This window comes from Mirounga angustirostris, unplaced genomic scaffold (assembly GCF_029215605.1).
Source record: "Mirounga angustirostris isolate CCGP_5_RB_7025 unplaced genomic scaffold, mMirAng1.0.hap1 SCAF_16, whole genome shotgun sequence".
Lineage (NCBI taxonomy): Eukaryota > Metazoa > Chordata > Mammalia > Carnivora > Phocidae > Mirounga > Mirounga angustirostris.
The window spans coordinates 18,061,590-18,077,983 of NW_026991724.1; the positions used below are offsets into that span (position 1 = coordinate 18,061,590).

General features: G+C 49.4%; 2 protein-coding genes across 6 annotated transcripts in view; both read right to left on the reverse strand.

Annotated features, from left to right (window-relative positions):
* The window catches only part of PSKH1 (protein serine kinase H1), a 41,856-nt gene extending 31,889 nt beyond the window's left edge, over positions 1 to 9,967 (reverse strand). For all 4 annotated transcript variants that reach the window (XR_010407987.1, XM_045890885.3, XM_064580344.1 and 1 more), the window contains exon 1: positions 9,817 to 9,967. The gene's annotated coding sequence lies outside the window, so the exon portion shown is untranslated. The remainder of the gene's footprint in view (positions 1 to 9,816) is intronic.
* Positions 9,968 to 12,228: 2,261 nt separating this feature from the next.
* NRN1L (neuritin 1 like) lies at positions 12,229 to 16,289 on the reverse strand. 2 transcript variants are annotated; one of them, XR_010407988.1, is made up of 3 exons: positions 15,027 to 16,289; positions 14,540 to 14,897; positions 12,229 to 12,441 (listed from the first exon to the last, which is right to left on the reverse strand). XR_010407988.1 is itself a non-coding variant. In XM_064580345.1 (2 exons), the coding sequence occupies exons 1-2, from the start codon at positions 15,212 to 15,214 to the stop codon at positions 14,612 to 14,614; spliced, it is 474 nt and encodes a 157-aa protein (XP_064436415.1). In that variant the 5' UTR covers positions 15,215 to 16,289; the 3' UTR covers positions 13,895 to 14,611. The 2 variants fall into 2 exon arrangements, 1 of the variants encoding a protein (XP_064436415.1); XM_064580345.1 differs by lacking the exon at positions 12,229 to 12,441 and having other exon boundaries at positions 13,895 to 14,897.
* Positions 16,290 to 16,394: the final 105 nt, after the last annotated feature.

Here is a 16,394-nt window from a genome sequence, read left to right on the forward strand (position 1 = left end):
CCAACCATTAAAACCCTATAGCTGCCGCGGCCTCCATAAGGTGAAGTGCCGAAGTACTGCTTTCCAGAAGTCACTTCTACCCTGGCTGTCCTTCTCTAAGTCTTTCTGAGAGGCCCATTGGTGAAAGGAGAGAGCTGAGAATTTTCTATTGATTATGACACACAGAATTAAGGGTAAAATTATCAATTCAGATCAAACATTTATTAAACATTGTAAAGGGAAAAAAACAGCTTTTTTCCTTCCTGTGTAAGGAGATAAAGTTCTTCCATACTGTGTATTTCTTCACTCTATGTCTCTCCTTTACCTTCACAGAGAGCACTTCACTTTTTTTTTTTTTTAAGATTTTATTTTTGGGGGCATCTGGGTGGCTCAGTTGGTTAAGCAACTGCCTTCGGCTCAGGTCATGATCCTGGAGTCCCTGGATCGAGTCCCGCATCGGGCTTCCTGCTCGGCAGGGAATCTGCTTCTCCCTCTGACCCTCCGCCCTCTCATGTGCTCTCTCTCATTCTCTCAAATAAATAAATAAATAAAATCTTTCAAAAAAAAAAAAAGATTTTATTTTTTTAAAGTAATCTCTATACCCAGCACAGGGCTCAAACTCACAACCCCAAGATCAAGAGTCACACGCTCCACTGACTGAAGCCAGCCAGGCGCCTCTAGAACACTTCACTTCTGACACCTCTGGTCACATGTGTGGTGAGTCCCCACATCAAGCAATTCTGTAACGCCAGCCGATGTCCTACAATTTAACTCAGTTCTGACACTGTCTACCCAAAGATCTCGTCAGATACCACAGGTTAAGGGCTCAGTCCCCTAAGACTGCTCCCTCCCTCACACACACTTCAGCACAGGTCACAAGCCTGGGTTATCACCTGTGCTTCTGACCAACTGGCCACAGATCAGCGTCCCAAAAGCCCCCTCCTTGAGCTCAATTAATTTGCTAGAGAGACTCCCAGAACTCAGGGAAACACTTACTTACATTTACCAGTTTATTAAAAGATATAGGTGAACATCCAGATGGAAGAGACGCACAGGGTGGGCCAGGCATGTGGGAAGGGGTGCGGAGCTCCCATGCCCTCTCTGGGTGCCCCACTCTCCCAGCACTTCCATGTGTTCACCAACCCAGATGCTCCCCGAACACCCTACTATTGGGATTTTATGGAGACTTCATCACACAGGCATGATCCATCATTAACTCCATTTTCGACCCTAATCCCTTCTCAATAGAATGGGAGGCAGGGCTGAAAATTCCAAGCTTCTAATCACAGCTTGAGTCTGGTGACCAGTTCCCATCTAGGAGTCACCTGGGAGCCCACTCAGATTCACCTTATTAGAACAAAAGACACTCCTATCACCCAAGAAATTGCAAGGGTTTCAGGAGCCTGTATCAGGAACTGGGGTCAAAGGCCAAATATCAGAACAAGAGATGCTCCTGGTGTTCTTAGCACTTAGGACATTACAAGGGTTTCAGGAACCCTGTGCCAGGAACTGGGGGCAGAGTTCCATAAATATTTTAGTTTATCTCACAAAATATCTACTAGGTGCTAGGGATAGGGGAATGAATAAGACATGGTCCAATGTAAATTATACTTTAACACACACACACAGACACATAAGTAAAACACGGTCACCAAAGTCACAGTGTAAATTAAGAAAAAACCATAAAAACAGATCATTTCAATATAGAATGCTGTTAGGCTTGAGAAACAATAGATACATGTAGAATAACACAGGGGTTAGGGAAAGCTTCCTGGAGGTGACCCCCACACTGAATTTAAAGTAAGAATGAGTCAGGTGAGGAAAGGTGGGAATGGTGTTTCAGGCAGAGAGCAAAACACACTCAAAGATTCAGAGGTCCATGGTGAAACCCTGGGCCTGGGAACAGGCAGTCTGGTGGTATGAAGACAGGACTAGGGGAAGGGTGGGTTGAAGTTCTGGAAGCAGCAGGAACAGGTTAGGGTGAGGAATGAGGACCTTCCAGGGAGGTGACTGGAGCTACCAAAGGGTTGACAAAGAGGCAATCAATCTGTACTTAGAAAGAAGTGTGAGGCAGAACTGGAGGAAGGTCAAAGTAGGTTTAAAGGGCCAATGAGGAGGGTGGTGGCCCAGACAGCAGGGTGGAATGGAGAGATGTCATCAGGAAAACAGACAAGGACTGAAAGCGAGACATAAAGAGTGAAAGGAAGGAGAGAGGGTGGCACTCTAGTCCCTTGCTTGGGCTCCTGGGCAGAAGGGTCAGCCGTGTAGCAGGAGGGACAGATTCGGGAAGCCAAGTGGGAAGAGATCATTTTTGGGTGTGTTGCAGAGCACGTGCAACATCCAGATGACATTAAAGTCAAATCTGACATTGAAAAGAGTCAGTGACAGAGATTCCATGGCTGACCAAGGGTGGTGCTTGGGGTGAAGAGGGCAACACCTAAAACCCCCACCCCCAGCCACTGGAGAAGCCAGCAAATGATCCCATCAAAGGCAGCAGAGGGAGACCCAGGCAGGTTTTGCTATGGCAACTTGGAGGTCACAGAGAACCCATAGAGTCCACCAGATTCCAGCGAGTCGAGGGCCTGATTCTAAGGTAGTGATACTGACCAATGTGGCTAACTCTTTCAAGGAACAAGCTCATCACTGAAACATACCCAAGACCTCAAGTAGATAAAAAGGAGGAATCCGGAGACCACAGATTAAGGGCTCAGATTTTTTTTTTTTTAAGATTTTATTTATTTATTTGACAGAGAGAGACACAGAGAGAGAGGCAACACAAGCAGGAGGAGTGGGAGAGGGAGAAGCAGGCTTCCCGCTGAGCAGGGAGCCCGACGCTGGGCTCGATCCCAGGACCCTGGGATCACGACCTGAGCTGAAGGCAGACGCTTAATGACTGAGCCACCCAGGCGCCCCAAGGGCTCAGATTTTAATCAGTATGTCAATATGACTCTCAGCAGAATAAGGTATCTTTCCTCACATGAGGAGGAATGATTCCTCCACCAACACAAGGCTCTTCCATATTTGCTGCAGTTCTCACCCAAATGCCCAGCAGATCCTACACAGTAGCTTAGGAAATTGTGTTTAAAAAAGGCATTTAGAAACAAGGTTCCTTTCCACAGAGGCTACAGATTAGAACTGTGAACTAGAATTCTGCAGACTCATCTCTTCTTTTGGGGAAAAACAAGACTCTCAGTCCTGTACAGGGCTGCAGCTCAGGAAAACGACAGTTCCTGGGCCAGGATTCCTGAGGCAGAACACAGGTTCCTGATCGCACTGGTGAGCAACGTCTACCACCATCCAGGGAGAAGACAAACGGCACAGGTGACCCAGCACAGCCACTCAGATGTCTTCTCCCTGGTGAGGCGGCATCGCCCTAGATCCACAAAATAAATAATCGTTTCCAGGCATGTGCACTGGGTCTTTTTGTTTAAATGTGCCCATCTAGTCTGGTCCCGATGAGAAAAACTAAGGTTGACAAAAGAAAAGGCCTGACTTCTCACTTTAAACAAACAAAGCCTGCACAGGGATGTCAAGTCAGCAGTAAGAGAGTCAAGGATCATCCCTCTCTGACCTGCCTACTTCCTCCCTGGGACACAGTTTCTCCCACATTAGTTCCAATTAGAAACTCTGCCGAGATAAGCTGATGCTGGTACTCCACCTTCCCAACTCCAGAGGAAGAGTGGAGGAGAGAGGCTCCTAGTTCTGGGAAGGGGCAGCAGCCGACAGCCCCCAGGTTGCTCCAGCCCCACAGCTGCTCCACATGTCAATCACATCTGTTAAATCCCCGTTGCTCAGAGGTCAGGTGAAAAGGCAGACACAGGGACAGGGAAGGAGTCTGACAAAACTTCTGGGAATAATATTTTCCTGCCCCTCACCCCGCTCTCCTCTGTATGCCCCTAGCACAGTGACCAGGGTGTGAGAAAAGACTCAGGAGGTCACACTATGCCAGCTATCACAAGGCACCATTCCCTTTCACCGCACCCATCCTAACACATCTTGCAGAAAGAACTGAAGAACTCTCTGGAGTTGGCCTCCACACCCTCAACTCCCAGCCTGATCCCAAGCACTCCTCGAGGAGTGCAGGCATGTTAGAGCGTGGTAGCGGGCATAAGCATCAGCACTGCTGTCCTCACTACAGAATGACAGGCCAAGAAAAGTAGAAACTTGTCTACAGCCACCTTAGATAGTGACAGCCAAGCATGGACCCAAATCTCCCAGTCCTCCATTCAGAGCTCCTTCCATCACAAGGGAGACTCCGGAAGTGCCTGGGGTTCAGCAGAGCTCTGCCTCATCGGATCAAGGCCTCTATCCTTCCTCCTAACACGCAGCTGATGAATCAACAAACCTTTACTGAGGACCTTTTCTGAAGGGCCTGTATTATGAAACCTCCATTCCAAGTGCAGTCGGGGTCACGCTGCTCACTGCTGTACTCTAGATTGCCTTAGAACACGAGAGTTCTCAGCCCCTTGAAGAAAGACGCCACTTCTCAGGTTTCTCGAACTCTCTGGCACACAGCAAAGTGCGGGCACTCATGTTTGTTAACAATAAATGAAAGGTGGTCTGGCTCTTGGATTTCTATTTGCTGCAAGGCAACAGTCTCAGAACCTCTGAAATGTTCAAGTGGCAAGAAGAGGCCAGATTAGTAACTAAACCAGAGCCGTGCTCTTTCGGTGCCCGTGTAAATGTCCTCGATAACAAAGTAAGCTAGAGCTCTCAGGTCTGTCGTACAGACTGTTAATTGAACTCCAAAGCAAGTTAGTCCACAAGCTTCCAGACTTGACCACATGGAAGAAAGAGGGCAGGGGCTTAGGATGGTTCCTGAAACAATTTTCTGGCCACATAAATCGAGTCTGTGGCTGTGTCCCAGGCAGAGGCCCATAGGCACCCTGCCCTCTCCAGTAACGTCCCCTAAGACTGTTCTCCACAGAAAAGCTTCTCTATATCATGCTCCCCTGTTTTGAAAGACTATCTATTAAAATGAAGTAGGCAGTAATCTCCAGTAATCCCAGAAATAAGTAACTGCTAAACAACACTTTTAACCATCATGAGGCAAGCAGAGACACCAGGCAAAAGAGTTTGTCTCTTCAGGGGTGCCTGGGTGGCTCAGTCGGTTAAGCGTCTGCCTTCAGCTCAGGTCATGATCTCAGGGTTCTGGGATCGAGCCCCACATCAGGCTCCCTGCTCGGCGGGAAGCCTGCTTCTCCCTCTCCCACTCCCCCGCTTGTGCTTCCTCTCTCGCTGTGTCTCTCTCTGTCAAATAAAAATAAATAAATATCTTAAAAAAAAAAAAAAAAAGGAGTTTGTCTCTTTAGATGAAAACTCCCGAACAAAGATCTCAGCAACCTTAGGGGGAGCTATGTGAGTCTGCTTTCTGAAGCAAGGAAACGGACACTGCATCTAGCAATTCCATTTTCAGAAATAATTCTATAAAACCATTTCCACAAGTATGCAAAGATATATTTGTACAAGCAAGTTCATGGCAATGTTCTTTATAATAATGAAAAAATGGAATTACCCAAATATCCATCAGTAAGGGAATAATTACATAAATTAAGATCCATTCATATAATGGAACACTCTGAAGCTGTTGAAATGAATGAGGTAAATCCATATATACTGACAAAGAAAGAAAGATACCAGTCAATTTTATTGAATGGCTTCGTGCCAGAACCCATATCCATGATGTAATAAGTAGTTTAAAATAGTATCTGAAGCATATGTCCAATGAGGGGTTTAAAAAAAGATACAGACATATATGTGGGAAAAATATCCTGGAAAGGGAAAAGACAAACTGTTGACAGTGACTGCCTCTAGGGTGTGTAAATGTGAAGGGAACAGGGAGAGGAAGGAAGGAGGGAAGGAAGGAAGGAAGGAAGGAAGGAAGGAAGGAAGGAAGGAAGGAAGGAAGGGAGGGAGGGAGGGAGGGAGGGAGGGAGGGAGGAAAGAAGGAAGGAAGGAAGGGAGGGAGGGAGGAAGGGAGGAAGGAAGGAAGGAAGACTTTCACTTTTCACTATACATATTCCTGTGCTGTTGCTATTTTTTAAATCATCACCACATAGGGGCACCTGGGTGGCTCAGTCGTTAAGCATCTGCCTTCGGCTCAGGTCATGATCCCACGGTCCTGGGATCGAGCCCCGCATGGGGCTCCCTGCTCAACGGGAAGCCTGCTTCTCCCTCTCCTGCTCCCCCTGCTTGTGTTCCCTCTCTCGCTGTGTCTCTCTCTGTCAAATAAATAAATTCTTAAAAAAAAAAAATCATCACCACATATTACATTTTTAAAGTTAACAAAAATATATATTGTAGACATAGAGACTATCATATGAATTTTTTAAAGTGCCAGAATACATACCAAATTCTTAGTGTTTGTGTCTGAAGACACTGTGCATCATTCACACCTATGTTTTAACTTTTAATATTATTTTGTAATAAAAATTGTTATGACTTCTTCTTGGAATACAGTAACTCAGGACACGACTTCTCAAGGACTCCAGCTAGGTACCAAGCTTTACATGGTAATAATTGGTGGGCAGAGATTCTGGTCTTAGGGCTGAGAGAAGCAGAAAAGTTAAAAAGTTTGCTGTGTCTTCATTTTATCATGACCCCAGCTCCATCTAAGACATCCCACCCACTGGCCAGCCCATCATGAGAAATACAGACTCTGGCAATGTATCTGGGCTCCTCCTTCCAAAATCCCAAGGCTCAACCCACAAATATTTACTGAGCTCCTGCTCTGGGCCAGGAACTCAGCCAGGGGCTGTGACAGACAAAAAGAAGGCTGCCATAATCTCTACTCTCAAGGAACTTATACACAGATGGTTCCACACCAAGAGTCTCTCTTATGATGTCCTATGAGGCCACTTCAAGACTGGCAGTCTGGAAGGGGACCCTCTGAGATAATTTTCTTTTCTTTTTTTTTTTTTATTTATTTATCTGAGAGAGAATGGGAGACAGAGAGCATGAGAGGGGGAGGATCAGAGGGAGAAGCAGACTCCCCGCTGAGCAGGGAGTCCGATGCAGGACTCGATCCCAGGACTCCAGGTTCACGACCTGAGCCGAAGGCAGTTGCTTAACCAACTGAGCCACCCAGGCGCCCCCGAGATAATTTTCTCCCACAAAATGAAAACACTACATTTTTCTACTTTAGCATCATATCAGACACCACGGCAACAGAAGGCTGTCCCAAGAATTAGCTCAGTGATGCCCTAGCCAACACAAATCCACTTAATAGTCACTGAGTAAGATTCTTGGAAGGAAAAGGAGTTCAAATAAATAAGTCTCTCTCTAGTTCTCAACAAGCAGAATTGCTTCCGTTCCTCCAGGGCTGTACTTCTCCGATTTTTCTCTGTGCACCCTGCGGTTGAGGGGGGCAGCTGTTCTGGGCGATCTGGAAGCTTAAGGCTTCAATACTTTGGCACACCTATAGCTCATTCATATCACACAGTCGGGAAGCTCTGAAGAGGATAAAATTGCCCAAAGAACACCCTAACACTTATAAGATAAGACAGAAGGCCAAACCAAAGCCTCACTCATTTAACTATGAACTGTGACTGACAAAGATCCCCCGTATCTAGTTCAGATTCCATGGACAGTAGGATCTGCAGGGGTATTCCATTCCAGGTGAGGTGCAACTCTAGCTCAGGGTCAGAGGCAAACAGGTTTCCTGAGAGCTGCACTTTGCTCATTTATACAATTTAACAAGCAAAGGAACTGCAACTAGAAGGAGACAAAGTGCTTATGCAGCAAACCCACCCTCTAGGGAATCAGCATTCCAAATCTCTTCTAGAGGAATGACCAAGTGCAACTGCCCTGAGTAGAAGCACAGTTTTGTCAGAGCTTTCCTTGATATGCAGAAATTACCTCGAGGAAGTCATATAAGGCAGCTTCCTACATGAGGCTCAGTCTGGAGAGCAAATGGGCTTCCTGAGATCTCCTTTTGACAAGGGACACACTCTGGGAAAAACAGTCATTAGTACTAAGTGGCTTCCATTGCCCGAGTTCCAACTGTGTTAAGCATCTTTTTTTTTTTTTTTTTTTTTAAGATTTTATTTATTTGACAGAGAGAGACACAGAGAGAGAGGGAACACAAGCAGGGGGAGTGGGAGAGGGAGAAGCAGGCTTCCCGCCGAGCAAGGAGCCCAATGCAGGGCTCGATCCCAGGACCCTGGGATCATGACCTGAGCCAAAGGCAGACACTTAACGACTGAGCCACCCAGGCGCCCCTGTGTTAAGCATCTTGTGTGCACTCTCACTCCTCTGTGCAACCACACACAGTAGGCATGATTATTGCTATTTTGGAATGAGCAAAATCGGGCTCAAAGGACCTCAAGATCTCACAAACAAGAACTGAATCCAAGTCTTTCTGACTCCAAAGCCCATAAATCCAAGCCCTTTCTGACTCCAAACCAGCAAATCACAGTGCCTTCCCAAGTATGGGCAATGAGACTACACCGCACAGTTAGCCCTTCCCACTGGACAAAGAAGACACAACAGATTCCTAGTGCAATGACAAAGATGTTCAACCAGGGAGCAGAGTAAAGTCACCTGAGGTGTTTTTTTCAAAACAGATTCCTACCAGATTCCAGATCTTCTGAATCCAAATATCAGAGAGTGAGAGTCTTGAATTTCTATCTTGAAAAACTACCCCAAGAGATTTTAGACCACCAAAGTTGACAAGGCTGCACCACCTACCACATGAATATATGTGCATGTTCAAACAGGAGATACCCACCTGCTGTCCTCATGTCAGATCCTGGCCCCTGACAGGGACTCAATAATACAGTGAACCTGTTCCTAGTCTTAAACCAGCAACCTATCCCAGTCCATTCAGCTCCTACTTTACGCCAGACACTCAGATGCAGACAGGAGACCCAGACCCACCATCGAGTGACACAACATGATATACTCAACAGTAGTCACATGAATAAAAGTACAGAGGAGCCAATGGTTACGTGTGAAGAAAGTAAGACTTTTCCCTTGGAAAAGAAAATGAAATCTAAGGTGGATTTTAAAGGACAGATGTAAATTTTCCATTCTGGTGATTGGGGGTGGGGCTAAAGAAGAGTATTACAAAATGCATATCTAAAGTACAAGGGTATTAAAACACCGAGCACAGCGGGCTCACGTGCCCTAACAGAGGGCAGAAGTGCCCAGGTGTTGACTTCCGGATTAGGCCTCTACCAGATTATGAAGAGCCCTGAACGCCTTGCTATGAAGCTTGGACTTCATCCTGTAGGCACCAGGGATCCAGTTTCAGGCAGTGAAGGACTTATTCAAATTTTCAGGTGGGAATTATCACTTCAGCAGCTTCGTGGCGGGGGAGTGAGCGTGGGGAGCTGGGCTTCCTCTTATAAGCTGAAGGATGATGGCTTGCGGAGCAAGCAACGCGGCTACTCTCAAGCCTGCTTTTTCCCAGCCTGAACACGAAAGCGACCAGCTGCCCCGACAACTGCTAGCGTTCAGTCGCAAAGGAGGGGTGTGAAGTAGGTGCCGGACACGAGAAGGCAGTGAGGATAATCTGCTTAGTTCACCCTGACCGACGCCGGCTGGCTGAACAGCAGGCAGGGAAGCTGACCACGTCCACCAGGCCCACGCGGCCCCAGAGACGGGCTAACCCAGCACAGCAGCATGTTTTGAGGCCCATCCAGCCTCGAACACCAGGGATCCCTAGCAGCCATCGCCTGGCCTGCTCCCCAGTCCCGTAGGCCCCGGCACACCGGGCTCCGGCCGAGGGCTCCGGGCTGGGCAGAAATAGGCCCAGGGCGCCAGGAAGCGACCGTGGCCGCAGGGCGTTAGCCCCTCCCGCCCGTCGGGCCGTCGCCCTGGGCCGGGCCGCCTCACCTCGCGCGGACGGCGGGGTCTTCGGCGTCTCGGCGGCTGTGCCGACCCTCTCCGGACCGCGGACAGGGTCGCCGCCGCCGCCGCCACCGCCGCCGCCGCCATCCTCAGGCGTCAGCGTCGTGACGTCATCACAGCGCGCGCTTTACGCCAAAACAAACCCAGGCCGCCCTTGGGGCGGGGAGGGGGAGGACCTCGGGAGAGACTGGCTACGCGTTTAATCGCGGCTCCGAGCGTGGCCTGCCAATCAACGCCTTCGAAGCGGGAACTTACTCTCTCCCTTGGGTGAGTCTAAGTAACCCTGAAAGTACCTCCACTATAGGGCACCGGGAGGGACCTTCCTACCGGGGGGGTAGGAAGAAACTGTCAAATTTCTGGTTAGGGCAGAAGGACGCCCTGTAGTGCAAAGGTGGGGACGTAGTGCGTTTCAACAGAAGTTTTTGGCAGTGCCTCCGCAAAGGATCGATTTAAATTTCATTAGCAAATCACTTTTTTTTACTGCAATTAAAATAATTGAGGCCCTCAGAAGTGTTAAATTTGGCCTGCATCACAGTGGAGTTGCAAATGGTTAACTTGAGGATCAGTGAAGGTGAAGTGAGTCTTGGGCTAACATCGGAGTAACGGTTTTTTGTTTTAAACTAATTTTGTTTTGTTTTAATTCGTTATTGAATTTAAGTGTATTCTGAAACTGCAAATCAAGTAGATTAAAAAAAATTGTTACCATTAAGACATCTCTAGAAGATCAGAATTATCTCATTACTTTACAATAAACCCAAATTACAGGGGGGAAAAGTAGATGCCGGAGGTAATAAGGGCATTCTAACCTCCTTCCATCTACCTCATTTCTGTCGGTTCATTTGTTAAAATATTATTTACTTCATACATGAAATTATCTTTAATTGACTTATAAGCTAATGTTATACTTTAAACCTAAAAATAAATTAAAAGTAATAAAACATCATGGTCTGTTTTACATAGCAGAGTTTCATAAAAAATTTTATTTAAAAAAAACACCTTTGGGAGGTGGGTGGGGCAGAATAACCGGGTGATGGGCATTAGGAGGGCACATGATGTGATGAGCACTGGGTGTTATACGCAACTGATGAATTGTTGAACACTACATCTGAAACTAATGATGTACTGTGTGTTGGTTAATTGAACTTAAATTTAAAAAAATTAAGAATTAAAAAACACCTTTAAAAATCGTTGCTCCCCCACCTCCCCCCCCCCCCCCAAAAAGGTCACTTCCAAAAGTCTAGTGATTAAGGGCATGACTTTGGGGTCAAACAAACCTGGGATCATATCCCAAGCTCTGACACTTTCACAGCTGTGTAACCTTAGGCAAGACTCTTCTCCTCAAGCCTCATTTTTCTTATGTTTTATGGGGATCATAATCCTGACCCCACAGAGTTGTTGTGAAGGTTAAGAGTAATATGGAATTCTAGGGTTGGTGGGGCTTAGAAACACACACAACACCCCAGTTTTACAGACATTCAGCAAATCCAACAAGTATTTATTGAGCCCTTGCTACTGGCAGATGCTGGTCTGGACTCTGGCAAAGAACACAGGGTCCTGAGATGAAGAGGTATGTTGATGCAGAGGGACTGGGTTCAGGACATTCAGCGCCCAGTCTCTCCCCTGAGCAAGAAGCTATTCCATGTCCACAGAGCTGTAAATGTGAGACACACCATCACCATTATGCTCTGGCCTGGGCAGATGTGTCCAGGGCCCAGTCTGGCTATCAGCCCACCCCTCTCCTCCAGTTCTGGGATAAAAGATACAAAGCTCTTAAGCCCCTGGCCAGAAAGCAGATTCTGTCCCCACCCCCATGCACACACTCCAGGTCGGTCAATTCCAGGGAAGAGCAGGGACTTAGCAAAAACCAGGGTAAAGTAGGTCACAGCAGGAGGATGGTAATCCCCCTGATGGCTGGCCAAAGCAGTTGAGCCCCTGCTCCTGGAAGCAGGCTGCTCCTGGCCATCCACCAAGAGGGGCTGTGAGAAGACTTTCGGGGTCTGGATTCCCAGCATCATCCTTCCCAAAGTATGCCCAAGCTAGGTAAGGGGGCTGCCCCAAATGACACATCCTCCATGCTGAGGTCATTCTCAATCCAAGCTCTTACTGACTATAATACTTTCTATGTTGGGCTTAGAGTTTCTGTCTTTGATTCCACACACTTCTACAAGTGTACTCTTTATACCCAGCCCTAAGTTGTGTGCTAGAGACATAAAGAGGATGCTTGGGGAGTCCAGAGTGGAGAATTCTGACCTGGACCCAGACAGTAGTAAGCCAGTGTTATCAGTACTGAGAAGACAACTGGGGAGCTGTGTGGACCTGTAGGAGGCTTCTGATTCAGGTTTGGAGTCAGGATTAGGAAGGAAGTGATACTGAGCAAGAAAAGGAGTTCACCAGGAGGATATGGGGAAGGGCATTCTGAGTACAGAGAATAAATGTACAAAGACCCAAAGCGGGGAAGGGCTGGGTAGCTCAGTCAGTTAAGCGTCTGCCTTCCACTCTGGTCTGATACCGGAGTCCTGGGATCGAGCCCCACGTCCGTTGGGCTCCCTGCTCAGCAGAGCCTGCTTCTCCCTCTCCCTCTGCTGCTCCCCCTGCTTGTGCACTCTCTCTCTGTCAAATAAATAAATAAAATATTAAAAAAAAAAAAAAAAAAAGACCCAAAGGGATAAAAGCCTGGCCTTTACTTTTGGAAAATTCTGGTGGTCAAAGTGGGGCAGATTTGGGAGGGATTTTCTCCTGAACTTTCTCCTTTAGGTGATGTGAGAAGATGGGTAATGACTGGTTGGAAGGGGCACCTGGGTGGCTCAGTCATTAAGCTTCTGCCTTCGGCTCAGGTCATGATCCCGGGGTCCTGGCATCGAGCCCCGCATTGGGCTCCCTGCTCAGCAGGAAGCCTGCTTCTCCCTCTCCCACTCCCCCTGCTTGTGTTCCCTCTCTTGCTGTATCTCTCTCTGTCAAATAAATAAAATCTTTTAAAAAATAAATAAATAAACCCAGATCTTTAAAAAAAAATGGTTGGGAGATAGAAGTGGAGATGAAAGTACAGGTGAATGAAGCAGAGGAACAAAGGTAGGGCAGAGAGAGTTGACTGAGGTATCTGAGCTAACTGGAATGGGACGGTGTTTGGGAAGAATGGATGAAGTAGGGCTCCTACACACGAGGATGGAGGTCTTTGGAGGCACCTGTCACCCTGGAGCCAAACAAGGGTTCAGTTAGGGCTGATTCTGTCCTGGAGGCAGTACCCCCCAGCATGGGGGGTTTTAGTGTAAACCTAGCCTGCTAAGCTCTAGATTCCTACCTTGATTCCTTTGGGCTCCTCTTGTAAAGCCCTCTCCAACTCAGCCCCATCTCTCTTCTACCACCTGTAAGTCTCACATCCTGACCTCCTCTATCACCCCCCATCACATGCCTTCCCTGAAGCCTCCCCTGATGCCAAGGACTGTTGAGTAGGTAGATTCCTGCTCCATGCTCAGACAGAGGGGAGTCGCAGGAGTGGACTGAATCAACTGTGGGCAGAGCTGGCTTATGCAGGGCCTCATAGACAATGAAAAGGAGCTTTAACATCGGAATCGGTTCTAAATTTAGAAAAAAGGGGGGGTGGGTAAAGCAGAGGGAATGAGAGCAGAAGTCAGTGAGGCCATGGCACTGTCCACACAAGTCATGGGGTGGTGGCTTGGGGTAAGGTCCTAGAGGTGGTGGTGGAGGACTGATTGAGAGAGGGTTTCACCCTCTCTGAGGACTCCTCCTTCCCTCAGGATTCTGCCCATGCATATTCTTGCTCTTCTCCACCAGGATGAACAGGGTTTCCTCACACACCACATACTCATTCCATGCTTCCAGAACGTCTTCTGGGATTATTGACTTCACAGTGCATACCTCTTCTCAAAGAACAAGGTACAGCAGAGGCCGGAGGAACCCTCATCAGGACCCTAGTTTCTGCAGCTCCAGGTCACCTCAGGGACTTGAATATAGACCCCAACATGGACTCCCCACCTTCTGGAACAGGTTCCCCTCAGATAGACCAGGACCCCGGAGAGGGAGAAGAAAAAGCACTTAATCTGTCTTTTTTTTTAAAGATTTTTTTTTTTTAATTTATTTATTAGAGAGAGAGAGTGAGAGAGAGCGCGCAAGAGGGGGAAGGGTTAGAGGGAGAAGCAGACTCCCTGCTGAGCAGGGAGCCCGATGCGGGACTCGATCCTGGGACTCCGGGATCATGACCTGAGCCGAAGGCAGTCGCTTAACCAACTGAGCCACCCAGGCGCCCAGCACTTAATCTGTCTTGAAGGCCAAGATGGTAGTTAGCAGAGATGGCAGGAACGTGGAGGCCAGAACGAACCTGGGGATGGTGGTGAACTGGCTCAAGGGGGGTGGGGGTGGGGTGGGACACTTCACCCCCTCACATGCCCATGGGGCCAGAATAGGAGGGGCAGGCAGGAGGTAGAAATGCCAGCCCAGGAGAACAGAGGAAGGCTGTGCATTCCGGAAGATTTCGGGTCACCACCAGAGCTCCTGGAACCTACACACAATGGAAAACTGCACAGCCAGCCCTGGGAAATGAGTGTCTGTAAGTAGAAAGATTGAGTCCCCTGTGGTGGCCATGGGCCCCGCCCATCCATCCCTGGGGATCAGCTTCTGGAGGCTCCGCCCCGACCAAGCGGGGCTGGCTCTGGCCAGAAGAAAGGAAAGAGCTTAGTACAAACATAAATACCTTTAATGAAAGCCAAGAGCACTCTGCAGAGCCCCGGTAGGAGGCAGGGGTGCTGCTACTCCACCAGACTGGCTAGGCCAGAGGCCCCAGGAGGCAGGCGAGCGCCAGAGCAGCCGCCAGCAGCGGGGGTGTCGGGGTGGGGGTGGGTGCAGATGCTCTTGCCTGCAGCGTCTCCTGGTTGGTCTCAGGGCCTGTGCCATGCTCCCTAATACGCACAGGGGTGCCGCACAGAGCATGCAAGTTATCCGGGTGTGCGGCCCGGCGAGCTTCTTGCTGTAGTGACTCCCACACAGCGGTGGCCTCCTCTGGGCAGTGCAACAGGACTCGGGAGGCACAGATGTGGAAGTCATTCCAAGACCTGTTAAAGGCTTGGGGTTAGGATAATTTGGTGGGGCAAAGAGGTTTTTGTAATGGGAAGGGAAAGGTTCAGGCCCCAGGGTGGTGGGGGGTCCCACAGTTAGGTGGCTGTCTTCACACCTGCTCTTACCTGCAGACAGTCTCCAGCTCGCCTCCAAGACCCATGCCGTCCCCCAAGCGGATGAGACACTCCGCGAAGCCCTGGTATATGGTGTCACAGTCCCCTCGGCCCGTTGCAGCTGCTGCCAGGGGAGATGCAAGGACTAGGGGTGGGGGTGGAGAATGTTTGATAGGACGAGCCGCCCCGCCCCCCTTCATGGCCAAGCCCCTGGGGGCTTGTTTACCTTGGTATGCTTGGGGGACGTGACTCAGCGTGAAACAGAGGCGTGAAACAGAGGCACCCACGGGAACCAACGGGCATGTCTGGGGATCCACCTGCACTGGCTCCCCTCTGGGCACAACCCGGACAGGATATGTGGAGAGCAGGGGGAAGGAGGTGTCTTGTCCCAAGGGGTTGGCTCTTTCTCTGAGCTTCTAGGGTGACAGATCAGGTGAGGATGGTCCAAGTGAAGGAGTCAGGACACAGAAGAGGGGCAGGGTCCAGGGCTATGGGCTCCCTTAACTGTCCTGAAGGCTGGACTAGCTTACTTGGCCATCCCACCCCATCCCCAAAGACAGGTGTTCTCAGCCAGGTAGAGCAGGATAGGTGGGGCCAGAATCCAGGTCAGACCCTAAGAGAGGGCCTCAGGGGTCCCACAGCTGGTCTAGGGGGTCTCACAAGAGCCTAGGTCTCCCTTTACCAGAATGGGCAATGTGGAATTTTGGGGTCCTTTCCCCTTGACTAGGTGTCAGTTCATGCCCATTTTGCATCCTGAAGCCACTGGCACGTATAATCCGCTCCCTGAAGCCCTCGCACCTCCTCTCCAGCCTGGTTCCCAGGGTTCAGGAAGGCTGGGCCTCAGCTCTCACACGCCCTATACCTAGACCGGGAAGAGGGTGTGCCGCCCAGCCGCTAAGCTGGGTCCAGCACTCCCGCACTCACCAAGTGGTAGCAATAGCAGCAACAGCCCCAGCACACCGGAAGGTCGGGGCAGTCTCTGGCAGTGCTGACAGGAGCAATAGCTGTGCATCATCCCCGCATCATCCCCGGCTGGGAGCCTAGTGCTGGAGCTAGCAGCTTGGAAGCAGCTTGGAAGCTCAGCCCTTCGGCCCAGCCCCCGGAAGAAGGGATTGTGATTGGATGGGAGCCGGGGGCGGGGCCCAAGGCCAGCTGGCGGCCCCGCCCCAGTACCCAGACCGGGAAGGAGGGCAGGGACCCCAGAGAGAAGAGCTGGGGACACAGGCAACTGCAGAGCTGACCCCAGGGCCCTTGTCTCAGAGATGGAGAGGGGATCTGGGAAGGCAGCTGTGCAGATGAGGGTGGGTGTCCAGGCACCTGGGTTAGCCTAGGCAGAGCTCCACAAAGGGAAGAGAGAGGGGAGAGAGAACAAAGGTCCTT

What these genes read in the sequence shown, in the direction of transcription:
- NRN1L (XM_064580345.1), bottom strand. Translation starts at nt 15,214, where the DNA reads ATGAAGGGGGGCGGGGCGGCTCGTCCTATCAAACATTCTCCACCCCCA. An exon ending in GAGCTGGAGACTGTCTGCAG is followed by an intron (nt 14,898 to 15,026) that starts GTAAGAGCAGGT and finishes AGCCTTTAACAG; the next exon opens with GTCTTGGAATGACTTCCACA.